The sequence below is a fragment of the Dermochelys coriacea genome, chromosome 6 (assembly GCF_009764565.3).
Source record: "Dermochelys coriacea isolate rDerCor1 chromosome 6, rDerCor1.pri.v4, whole genome shotgun sequence".
Classification (NCBI taxonomy): domain Eukaryota; kingdom Metazoa; phylum Chordata; order Testudines; family Dermochelyidae; genus Dermochelys; species Dermochelys coriacea.
Genome location: NC_050073.1, coordinates 109,441,435 through 109,454,719, shown reverse-complemented (window position 1 = coordinate 109,454,719; position 13,285 = coordinate 109,441,435). Strand labels below are relative to the sequence as shown.

Genomic DNA, 13,285 nt, shown 5'->3' with positions numbered 1-13,285 from the left:
GACCAATATTGTCTTGTTTCCTTAGCCTATCCCAATGGTCTGTCTGTATCCATCAGTTGTTTCCTGTCTTACACTTAAATTGTAATCTCTCTGGGGCAGGAACCATCTTTTTTGTTCTATGCTCAGAAAACACATAGCGAAATGGAGTCCTGGTCCATAATTGGGGCTCCTAGCTGTTATGGTACATTAATAACAATAAAGGTGTAACTCAAGTGTATCACATCCAACTCATCAATCCTTCAGCCTTTAGAGGATAACATCTCTGGAAGGAGTATTAACTGCAAAAATCATAGTCCTTATGAGTGACAAAAATAGAACTGATGAGGCTGCATATGGAAGCCTGCCCAGGGAAGTTAACCATACAGGTCACCACAGAACCCCTACCTGGGCAGACTACCAAGTCTCAAGGTTGACTGAAACAGGTCCTGACACGGGGAGTCTAAAGCTTCTCTGCCTAAGTTAGCAAGCTACTACCTAATTTTGTGTTGAAATTAGCTCCTAATAAGGTCGGGGTAGTTAGCAAGCTTTAAAAAAAAAAACCAACTACAACAAAACCAGCTTAGACTAGCCCAGCCTTTTATGTAGTGGGAATAACATCCTCTAAATCAACTTTCCTGTCCTTCCACACTTTGGAAGGGATGAACATAGTCAGTGCTGGAGTAAGAAATTACAGAAAAGTGCATCAGGGAAACATTTTTATCTTCATTATATCATTATTTACTATATACAATAAATCCTAAAAGCTGGAATTGCCCCTGTTGTCTATGCTGCATAGTGTCTGGACCAGAGCACTCTAGGAATTGATGATTGGTTATTTCCCTGAAGATAAAACCAAGCTTCTGTTCTGCAGAAATGTATTGCAATTATATAATCTGAAGTTCACTTACTTCCTTGCCCTGGATCATCTTCATCATTGGGGAAAAGGTCATCCAGAGGTTCTTTGGTAGAATCTGTCTCTTTGTCTTCCTATACAAACCCCAGTCCCAAACAAAAATGTTACATTATTAAATCTAAAATCAGTGAAAACATTTATATACAATAATATATAAAAATCTATTATTAAACATATGCATAGAGGATGTCCTATGTGATGCTGGGCAAGACTATCTCAATGCATATGCACAAGACAGCTGAATTAAATTTGCACTGGCAATCTTATTTCAGAGGTTTTTAACTCTGTCAGATCTACTTGGATTTTTGTGAGGACAGGAAAAGGGGCACTAGTGAACTCACACTATGCGCCTGCCAAATTTTAAGGTTTTTGCTCCAAATAATTTTGGAGGTGCTAGGATATTTTATCCTGTCTAAAGATTATAATTCCTTGTTTAGCCTATTAAATTATTTAGGTAGTATTCCATATGCTTAAGAACATAATTATGAACCAAGACTCAAAAAATAGCCTTCACTGGCCTTTTTAAAAAAAAAAACAAAAAAACAAATTTTAGCTTTTTTAGATTTCCTTGCATTGCATGCAGCTGACTACCTGACTAAAACAATTCACTGTATTCACATTGTGCTAGAAAGGGTTTGTCTAGCAGTTGGTTAGCGTGTCTAAACACACGCATTTTGCCACTCCTGAACAGTTGCAATAATAGATCAGCAGAAAATAAAATTGATTGAAATAGACAGACATCATCTGGACTGTAACAACTTACAAGATGAGATCTATTTCTGTGATAACGCCCATAAATCAACCAATGATGGCTTGAGGGGCAGATAGGATACCAAGCACTTACTTTTTTAAAAATTATGAAAATCACTTTTGCAAGGGTATACATATGTATAAAATTAAAACTGTACATATTTGCTTGCACTCCTATTTTCCAAACCCTTTATATGTCACTTGCCTTCTTAAATTGTAAAGTGTAGGGACTGTGTCTGTGTTTTCACAATGCCAACGCTATGGGGCCCCTTTCCTGACTAGAGCCTCCAGTGCTAATACAAATATTAAATAATAAAAAATAGTGAGACCACTATCTAGGTCAAAATCATCTTCCAGACTGCTCCAGATAATGCAGTTTCCTTTTATATCAACAATTTACACACCTTATCCTCAATTCTCCTTTTATTGTGAGGTTTAAAACAGACATTTTATGGCTTTCTGAAGATAATTTTCCAAGTACATTTTTAAGCTAGTGTGTTGCTAGGTATAAGTGTTTTACTATATGCTGGCTTTTACCCCCTCAAGTCTACAGTGTAGTTACTCTATCATTTGTAAAATATAGGTCTTCCTGAAATAAAGATTCTGGGAAGCAGTTCTCTATTGTGTGAATGTATAAACTACGTAAGATTAGGACAATATAAATATATGAAGAAATCAATCCATATACGAAATGCCTGTTTTAACTGCTAAAAATTCATATCTGCAAATAAAAAGCTTCTTGGCAGCTTACTAACAAAAAGACAATGCTTTTGAATACACATCTACTTACTGATGGAGAAATATCATCATCATATTTTTTTAACTGATTCATGAATTCCAAGTGTTTCTTTTCTTCTTCCAGCTGAGCCACAGACTGTTCACTCTTCTGTAATTTCTGTTGAGTACTGGCTAGTTCATCACGCAACCACTGATTTTCCTGGCATAGCCGGCGAACCTGAGCACGCAATTTCTGCTTCTCTGATTCCACTGCATTTAAGTGATTTGACAAGGCCATCATTACCTAAAAAGTATGAGAGATTACAATACATTCTTCCTGTACACTGCATTCCTTTAGTATTAACATATAAGGCTTTTCATGCATAGATATCATTGCACTTATGAAATCTTAAAATTTGTCTGGCCCTTTTCATAATTCCCATTTGGTTGTCGATTTCTCTCTACTTCTGCCAGCTTTGCTACCTGCTCAGCTGAGACTAATCTGAAGAAATTCTTACCCCATGCTGTGCTGTGATTGCTTTTATTGATGTAACATACAGCAGCTTTTATAAGTTGGCTACCTTGACTGCGGTTTATAGTAATGTACTTTGATAGCTGGGAATGACCTCCCCCCACGTGAAGTAATACAGGCTGTTTTCCATCTTGTCCAAAATGCTGTGTGGCTCCTTTAAGGGCTACACAGCCACAGAATTACTTGTTATGGTAGATTCATACCAGGTCAGCATGGGAACACTGAACCATCCCCACCAGGTGACCAGAAGAGAAGGGGGACAATTTATGTCCATGCTGGTGCAGGAAAAACGTTCTTTTACATGAACAAGGTGGAGCAGCACACACCCTGACATCCTTGATAGTTGTTAAAATACCAGGTTTTGTCATGGTTAAGGCTACGTTTGAGTCATGGGTATTTTTAGTAAAAGTCATGGATAGGTCATGGGCAGTAAACAAAAATTCACAGTCCGTGACCTATCCATGACTTCAACTATATACCCTTGACTAAATCTTGGGGGGAGGGGGGGAGGATAGGGGCTGTGGATGCTTGAGGGGGTCTCTACCACGGGTGCTTGGGGGTGGAGGGGTGTCAGCCCGGATGCTCGGGGGGTAACCCAAGGGGGCTCCCCACCACAGATGATAGGGAGCCCCCCAGGCTACCCTCCCCCACCTGGCTTTGTACCTCCGCAGAAGCAGCAACATCCCCTCCGCACTCAGCTCCTAGGCAGCGTGCAGAGCTGCCTGGCCATGCCTCCATCTAGGAGCTGAGGGAGGGGCATGTCGCCACTTTTGGGGAGCCCCGAGGTAAGTGCCACCCAGTGCCTTCACCCCATCCCGTGCCCCAACTCCCTGCCCCCTTCCATACCCAAACTCCTGCTGCTGCTGGGGGGACATGGTGGCCCAAGCCTGCCCCAGAACCAGCCAATGCAACTGGCCCAGGGACTGCCTGAGCTGCTCAGGTGGGCCCTGGGCCAGGCACACCAGCTGCTACAGAAGTCACAGTGGTCATGGAAAGTCACGGAATCCGTGACTTCTGTGACAAACTAGTCGCCTTAGTCATGATTCACTGTACCCATTATACTAGTCGCTCCTTTCTTGGTGAGGGGAAAAATTCTTTCCCATCCCCCTGACACCTCACCAGATTGGCCAACATTAGGTGGGGGGGGGGGTTTCCCACATTCCTCACAGTGGGTTGGGAGTTTAGTTAGGGCAAAAAATATGGAACCGAGATTAGGCTATGATGTTGTAACTTATTACGTAAGCTTGGGGTAGATGCCCAATGCAGGTACTCCATAAGGCAGGAATAAGGTGATCAGGGGTTTTCAGGGCTCCTCTGACAGGTATAGGAGAGAATCAACCTCTCTCCCCTTAATAGCCCCCTGAACTCTCATTTGAGGGGGTGATGGTGAGGTCCCAGCAGCAGGTTGGCTGCATACTAGAATGGGTAAAAAAAGGAGGGCTGACAACAGCTCCCCGTATATATGTAAACAATTATGGAATTACCTCCACTGCAGTTTTTTCTGCCAGGATTCCCAGACATTTAGGAATAAAGTTGTGCCCTAATTAAATCACATCATCAAGTCTCCTATCCTTCTGGCCTAGCTGGACAAAGGTCACACAGAACCTAACATATATGTAAAAACCTATGTAAATGCAACTGTAAGGTTGCAAACCGGAATGTGAAATGCAAATGTTAAATCGTAATTGATTATGTTATTCAACCTCCAAAAAAAAAATTCACATTCTGCAGAATGTAAGCTTTCATTTTAATATACCTGTTAAGTTTCTAGCCCTTATGGTTGCAAAGAAACCTTCCAAATGTAACCCAAAATAGAGCAGTAGTTGAGCACCTATTTCAAACTGTCTGAGACGGTAGGTTTATGAACTGCCAATATTCATCTCAATTGGGTATTAATTCTCCAGCCTAATAATGCTTCAAGGGGAAATAATCATAGGATTCAAATAATCTAAGGTGTGTAACTGTACATCTGACTTGCATGTACAATTACAACTGTTCACACAAGACAGGTAATTGCACACACATATACCCAACGAAGGACAAAAAGCAGTGTCTATCTAAAAACCTCCTGCATTGTTTTTTCTCATTAATGCTGCTAAATGCAAAAGTTACTCCTGGGGGAATTCTGTGCCAGTGTGCATGCGCAGAACTCATGTCCCCTGCAGATTTTTTTGCTTCTCCACAGAAAAAATGACTTTCTGACAGGGAAGCTGCAAGAGCAGTCATGTTTTGGGTGCCCAGGGCAGCCAGCAGAGAGGTAAATCTCTGTGGGGCACGGGAAAGATCCAAAAGGTGGCTCCTACCCTGAGCCAGGATCAGCTGCTAGTCCCAGTGGGCTGGGAAAACAGGACTTCCTCTTCCCCTGCACGGCATTCAGGGCCGAGTCAGACCTATCCCAGACTTCTCCCCAGGCTGCAGGAAACACTGCAAACTATCCCACCACCCACCTCCTACAACCATCACTCCTCAGCTGCAGGAGGAGGTATCCCTACATGGGGAGCTGATCCCTCATCTGCATAACCCTCGTGTATCCACACCTCCTCATACCCAGACCTTCCCGCCAAGCCCCACCCCCACCCCGCACTCTGAACCACCCCTCCCCCCCATGAGCCCCACTCCCTCTGCACACGGACCAGCCTGACGAGCCACCCACACCCGGATCCCCACCCCACCAAGCCCCACTCCCCAGACATCTGGACCCCCCCTACTGAACTCCCCATACCAAACTCTATCCCCCCACACTCCTTCTGAGCCCCAACCACCTTCACCTGGACCCCTCCTGCCCAGTCCCATTACCGTTGTACCCAGAACCCGCCAACAAGCCCCTGTGCATCCAGATCTCTCCCATATCCAGATTCCCCACTGAGCCATCCACACCCAGATTGCCCCCCACAGAACCTCTAAACCCACACCTGGATTCCCCCCACACACTAAGTTCCTCCACACTTACATCTTGCTGGGCTGAGCCTGTCTGCTCACACCTGGCATGGAGGGCAGGGCTCCTGGGTGTTTTGGGACCAGGCTCAGTCATTGTGTTCAGCCTCACCACTGAGTCCATGTCCTGGGGGGTGGGGAGGAGTTGCAGAGTGATCTCCCACCTCCGTGCAGCCAGTGGTCTGTGCGCCCCAATGCCATGCTGGAGCCTCCACATTTATTTGACAAACAACATTTACAGAATTTTAAGATACTGTGTGCAGAATTTTTTTGGCGCAAAATGGCCTCAGGAGTAAAAAGTAATTTTACTAACTACTATGTAAGGACCATATTCTGCATTCATTGTTTGTGTAAATCTCCCACTGATAGCACTGTGAAAACTGGTATGGATCACAGGCACCTTATGGCCTTCACTTTTGTAAGCCTGGCTTATATATAATTAAAGAGATCATTTGGCTATACACAGAGAAGGAGTTTTCACCGTGATTTATGTTCTCACTTTCCTCGATTTCATAAAAAAGGTTTCTTCTAAAGTTAGCTTTGAGCATCTCAGAACCTGAATATTTTTATAGATTCATATTAACTAAAATTTCAGTTTTTCAGACAGTCGTATCGTTCTTTAAAGGATATCTTTAGTGTAAATGTATTCATATGTTGAATAAACTTTCAGGAAACAACTATCAATTTCAGGCTCATATAGAATATTTACACATCAGTCCATCTACATAGAAGATCAAATTTTCAGCAAGTCTTTCCAAACTTAGCCATTTTTTACACATGTAAAATACAGATAAGTAATTAGCTCATCTGCATGTAACCAGTTGTACATACAAACTTTCAAGTATATTTGGGAAAGCCAGGCAAAAATGTTGCCCAGTTTATTCACAATGCCTGTAGCTATCAGAAATTCTTGTTTCACTAAAGTCAATAACCAAGAACAGCTTTGTGTTACTTCAGTGGACCAGGATTTAATGCTCAATGAATAATTAGCTGCATAATGCACTAAAACCACCGTCAGTCACTCTATATAGTTATTTCAACCTACTTCCCTACAAGCTATAATCAGGTTTAAAAAACTTCTGAATGCAAACTGACACTGCTAATTTTTAATAAATTCTGTGTAAGTCTAAGAATTGATATCCAAGTGTTCAATTCTAGACCTAAGTAAAGCACAGTCCAAAAAGTTATGTTTGCATTTGCTTTCATATCATAACTGCAGACACAGCTTGAAACGATTTCCCCTGCTTCAATCTTACCTGTGCTTCGCTAAGTCCAAGTTCCAACATTTCCAGCGACTTTCGAATCATGTTTGATTTTTCTTCCACCAGATTAGTTTCATCATCTTTCTTCAAACATTTCAGTGTTTCAAGTAAGCTCTGCAAAATGGAATTGTGTTCATTCTTCAGTGCCTCTAGTCCCTGAATCACCTGCTTAGTTTTAGAAATTATTTCATCTTGAGTAAGCTTCTCCAACTTCTCTTCCTTTAGATACACCATTGTGGACATATTGTCATACATTCTGTAATGAAAAAGTACAACAGTGAATAACATACAAAAATAAAACAAAATCAACTGAATATTAATCTTTCAGTTTTAATAAAGCCTGCATACATGTGCATTTTAAATTAAAGTTATGCATGAATAGATGATCATCAAAATATATTTATGCGTCTACGTACTGTATATAGCACACTTCCACACTGCATGCACTATTTCTAAACGTTGTCATTGAATATCAAAAGTGCTCAACTTTTTATCTCTGTCCAAAGATACTTTCATAAGCAAAAGAACTGAAAACCAAAAATATATTAATACATGGTAGAAGAATTTCCAGCTAGCCCCCAACAACAGGGCAGATTCTGTGCTCTCTCTCCTTTAAACCCCGTGTCTTTCTCTCATAGACTCTGTGCTGCTGCAGAGACCAAAAATGGTCCCTGACATAAGTCAGAGCAGCCCCTGTGCTCCTCTATTTTACAACCACTCCTTCATTCACAGCTGTCCATGTACTAGAGCCCATAATCCCTGTGGTGTTAAGTACACTCCTACCAACCCCACCATTTCCTCTATGCTGCAGTTCATAAAGAGAAGCAGTACAGGGCCACATCTGTCAGCTCTATGTTGGAGGATTCTCCCCAGTCCATTGTGGCTACTTTTCAACAGCATATAGAAGCTGGGATGGAGGACCAGAATCAGCAACAACACATTTCCACAAACATACAATCAGTGAAACACAGGAAATTGCATTTGTCATTGACTGACTGACACCAGAATTCTCTTTCATTACTGAGAGGGGAGAAGAAAGGAGGAAGAACACCCTCCCTCCCAGCAGCCAGGAACGATACACTCCCTTTACATCATAAAACAAAAGCAGGACTCTAAGATTAGCCTAGGTTTATTATTCTACTCTAGTCAAAGTAGTAGTAACCTCAAGGTACATATGGATCTGAACTGTTAGCACATCTAATTGTTAGATGTAACTGTTTTTAAATTTCCTGTTAAAAAAAGGCCTGTTTCCATATTATGTAAGAAGGCGCTTAAATATTACAATGCTTGAAGATGACTGTAATCAACTCTTCATTTTGTTAAATTACTAGCTCAAAATGCTTTAATGCCCCAATTATTTGAAGGAATTCAGGAGTTCACTATTGAAAGGAATTAAGAGGAACAGTAACAAGCAATATTTTACACTACAAAGAGGTAAGACAAAGGTGACAAACGCAAAAGGGATTCATATGATGTCAAATCTTCAGTTAATAAAATGAGAAGCAAAAGCATGATGTGGAATTAACAACAGAAGACATAGGACATCCTATCACTTTTAAGAATTAGATCCTAAGCAAAATGTCCTGTATACCTCTTCCATTCTAAATTAACAGTAGGACAGACAAATTGTTCCTCTGCACCTAGCAAGGTGACATTTGTATGTTTAGTACACCCTGATACACTGACATAGTAGATGCTAGGAGGGGAAGAATACCAAGCAATACCATCATTCTACTTCAGCAAACCTCTGCTAATAGTTAAGAAATCCAAAGGATGACAGCTTAAATCAAATAAACATACTTCAATACAGGGAAGGATTTTACAAAGTAGGTGGAAGTTACACATACTGCTTAAAACTAAAGTTCTCAAAATATATTGAACAAGACTTTCAAAAGTGAATAAATGACTTTGGGTATCTAACTTGATTTAAAAAAGGGCCTAGAATTCCAGAATGCTAAGCACATACCTTCTGAACATTAGTCAAGTTTAAGATGTCTCAAGTTGAGCAATCTTGGCCATTATGTTTGAATGGCTATATTGTATATTAAAATCAACATTTAGCACTGTGTAGTAAATAAGCTTATCAATTGCTGATTAGCCAAATATTGTAGTAAGATGCTTTATTTCATGAAACAACTGATAAACAAAAGAAAGAGTAAGATATTAACTAACAATCTCATAGTAACATTTTTAAAAATCCAGCACATTCAGATATAATTTTGACATCAAATATACAAATAGAATGTTATACTCTTAAAACTTGTTATTTTAAAATTAAGTGAATACTAATTTAACATAAGATTTTAAAGAGATGCATCAGAAAGAAAAGATATGAGAAATTATGAAATGTTTTAATTTATATAAACTTTCCAAACAATGAAAGAGGTAATAACTGTACTGTAACCTCATATGTATCGTGTTTTTACTATTGATGATTACAATAAAACCAGTACCCAATTTTTCTTTTTGCCCACTCCAAACACATAATTTGACATGTTCCCTTTCTCCCTAAAATTAATCATTTCCCTGCTGAATACAAAACTCATTTAATCCTTGTGAGTAAGGAAATAAAGGTAAATAGCAGAAGACATCTGGCCATTATAGATTTTCATTTCACATAAGAGAACCTCTGAAAAGCCTGATTTTAAAGATTAAGTTTTTTCAGATGTTTGGGATATTTCTGAAATTTTCAAAAGCAAACTGCATGCAAAAATGACCCATATTCTGCAGAAGAGTGGTGAGTCTAGTATGCTGTAATAGAAACAGACAGCAACAGGAAACTGACAGAACAGAATGTTTTTGCTGAGCTATACATTTTAACCACTGCAACAAAAGTTAATTGGATTCCAGATAATGAAGACAGACAGCTGAATAGTAATTTGTTGATAAAAACGGTACCATATAATATGAAAATATAACAAATCTGTTATAAAGTGAGACGCACTGCAAATGGTCAATCTCCTGGAGTGGAAAAAATAAATGAACTAGTTTGTATAGTATGTGTCATTTAACTGGGGTTTTTCCTATGGGACACAATTTGTATGCTCAATTAAATCGGAGATGCAAAATGGATGCTGTGACTTGTTACTATGGGGAAAAGGCTTGATAAAGAATGAAGAAACTGGCACACACTTCTGAGAGAATACATTAAAGTAGTAATTAGGAGACTCGAACCCAGCAGCAGCTGCATCTGGTCCAACAGAGCAGCTTGTAAATTGACCTACCCGGAACAGAAACCCTCAGGAGACAAGGAATGAATGTTTAGAATTAAGTTTTAAATTCAGTACAGACAAACATATTTAAAACAACAGTCATGACTTGCAGACCGGACTTTCATTATCCTAAAAACATATTATTGACTTTACATTTGCTCCAATCCTGGGGTCTTAAAAGGGAGGCAATCAGATTCTAAAACTGAATACTAACAGATGTAATAAATTTGTTAGTCTCTAAGGTGCCACAAGTACTCCTTTTCTTTTTGCAGATACAGATTACACGGCTGCTACTCTGAAAGATGTAATCCAGATTCTGATATCTATGCCCTGTGAATTACCAACCCAAGGAGATGAAATGGGGGATTTTTGAAGGCAACATGACAAATTCACAATAGAGGAGATTCTGAATGCCTCCATCCTGCTGCTTTGTCTCCAGATTGTGGATGTCAAATATTCAGAATTCTAATGCGTCTCTACTGCCAGGAAAGGAACAGACTCCATCTTTGTGGATGGGATATAAGAGAATGGCCGCTTAAATAACCTTTAGGTGTACAATAACCTTGAAACTACAGTGAAGACAGACAAATCCTGTCAGAATTAGCCAAGACAATTCAACTTGAAAAACAAAGTGCTTGAGAGAATGATTTACAAAATAGAGGACAAAGGAGATATATTTGATAACATATGGAAACTATGGATTATATTGATGGTATCCAAGTTTAATGAATGAGTATCTGTATTATAATATATTCTGGAAGGACTGCTATATAATTAAGGTTTCATCTTTAAATATGCGTAATATCTTTGGGTTTGTGGGTTTTCTTGGTCAATTATGTTGTTCTGTTCTTTGGTTAGGTTTGGAGTTTAGTTAGTAAATAGGTTATGAAGACTGTGTGGGAAGGGCAAGTATTATATGTAAAGCTGTTCCTCTTCCACCCCACCCCGAAAAGAAGTGCCATTTTCATGGAGCAACATGGCAAATTTCACTGGGCAACATTAAATTTGAAGCAAATTTTAGTGGCCAGTTTCAGCCAAACAATGCTTTATTAATAGCTTCTAGAAAAGCCAGACTGGTGTTTTTCCAGTGCGATGTTTCCTTACATTGAGGAGACAACATTTGAGGGCAACTGCTTCTACAATGTTATATGGTCATTTATTTGAGCAAGAAGAGATAAACAAACTGGGAAGTTGTTGTACATACAGTCTGCATTGTTTGAGTGATCAAATAATTATTGTCAGACTCTGGATAAATTTAACACTTTTCTAATTTTGAACAGCTAAGCTTGACAATATATTTATGCAGACTTGGGGCTATCCCAATTCACCATTCAGGAAGTAGCAAGGACCAGAGGAGTCAAATCTACTTACACTTTGCCCCTCTTGACAAGTTCATTTTGATCTAAATATTTTCTCTCTCTCTCACTAGTTAAAAAGGTTAGGTTTAAAAGTTAATAAGGGGGAACAACTATGAAGTTAAATTTAGAAATTCCCTACATCATAGACAAACATATTGACAATAAATAACGTGTCCATATTACAAACAGGTAAAAAAAATGTAAATGTTTTTACTGATAATTCTATACTCATAAAACAATCATCCAAAATATACTAATTAAATATTTGCTCGACTTTTAGATTAACTGAATTAGCCTGCTACTGCCATGGCAGCCCTGGTTTGTTGTATTTTTGTACTCAGAAGTGCAGTAGGTGGGTCTAGTGCAGGGGTTCTCAAACTGTGGGTCGGGACCCCAAAGTGGGTCTTGACCCCATTTTTATGGGGGTGCCAAGGCTGGTGTTAAACTTGCTGGGGCCCAGGGCTGAAACCAAAGCCTGAGCCCCACCACCCACGGCCAAGGCCAAAGCCAAAGCCCGAGGGCTTCTGCCCTGGGTGGGGGGCAGCTTTGGCCCCCCCGAACTGGGGCAGCAGGCTTGGGCAGGCTCGGGCTTTGGTCCCCCTCCTGGGGTCATGTAGTAATTTTTGTTGTCAGAAGGGGGTCACGGTGCAATGAAGTTTGAGAACCCCTGATCTACTGAAACAGTTGCCTGACACACTGCTGCTCAGGAAGGCTTCAGCCCTACTATTATGAAAAAGAAGGAGAGGGCAGGGGGAGACAATCAACAAGTGAACTACTACTCACAAAAAAAATTAAGAGACTTGGGGGTGGGGGAAGTTTACTGTACTTGTAGAAGTGTGCTGATAGTTGAAATACAGTCTAGTGAACACAACTAGTTCCAGTCTATGTTGTGCTAGAAGACTGCAAAAACTATCACTCATAATCCAAAACTTCTGAATGCTATTCTATAATAATTTTATAGCTCCACTCCAGACCCTTATAAAAAGGGTCAAATAACCTTGATGCATTGACTAATAAATAAATTAGAAGAATAGGCAGTGATTTGAACAACAGTAACACGATGTCTGCACCAGACATAAAAAGGTACTGAATCTTTTATGAGATATATAAATATTCACTAACATTCTAAACAGCTGTCTCAAAGAATAACTCCTCTGGATGCTGAGACAAGAAGATTTTTCATCTCTTAGTTCAATCACAAGGTTTCAGAGACATTACAGTGCACAGTTAGTCACATCATAACAATGTAATTTTGATTGCCTGCATTTAAGAGAAAAAAAAACATGCATTCTGAACTGCACCAAACTTTGTTCAAGAGATTCCAGTTTGTGCTTTAAATCTGAAATGTACATATATTAAAGACACTGAAACAACAAATGTTAGGTTAGCCCCTAAACATAAACACTACCATTTAAAGATGACTTGCAAAGATGCACACACAAAATGTTTTTATCCTCTGTTTTCTAAAAACTATACAAAAGTCAACCCCTTTAGATCACCTTTAAGAAAAAGACAGTTCATGTAAAATTTCACACATAGACCCATACACTTAATTGTAACATGCACATAGATTCTCAATAAAAGAATAGTTGTAACTACACTCTGTTTCCTTAAGGCTGAAAAGCATC

The 13,285-nt window shown here is 39.6% G+C and overlaps 1 protein-coding gene across 1 annotated transcript in view; it reads right to left on the bottom strand.

Annotated features, from left to right (window-relative positions):
- The window catches only part of LOC119857433 (kinesin light chain 1), a 120,294-nt gene that overhangs the window by 54,499 nt on the left and 52,510 nt on the right, over positions 1–13,285 (bottom strand). The window contains 4 exon segments of the mRNA XM_043516411.1: positions 888–966; positions 2,433–2,663; positions 7,082–7,343; positions 8,833–8,837. Of these exon segments, the coding sequence (XP_043372346.1) occupies positions 888–966; positions 2,433–2,663; positions 7,082–7,343; positions 8,833–8,837 (577 nt within the window).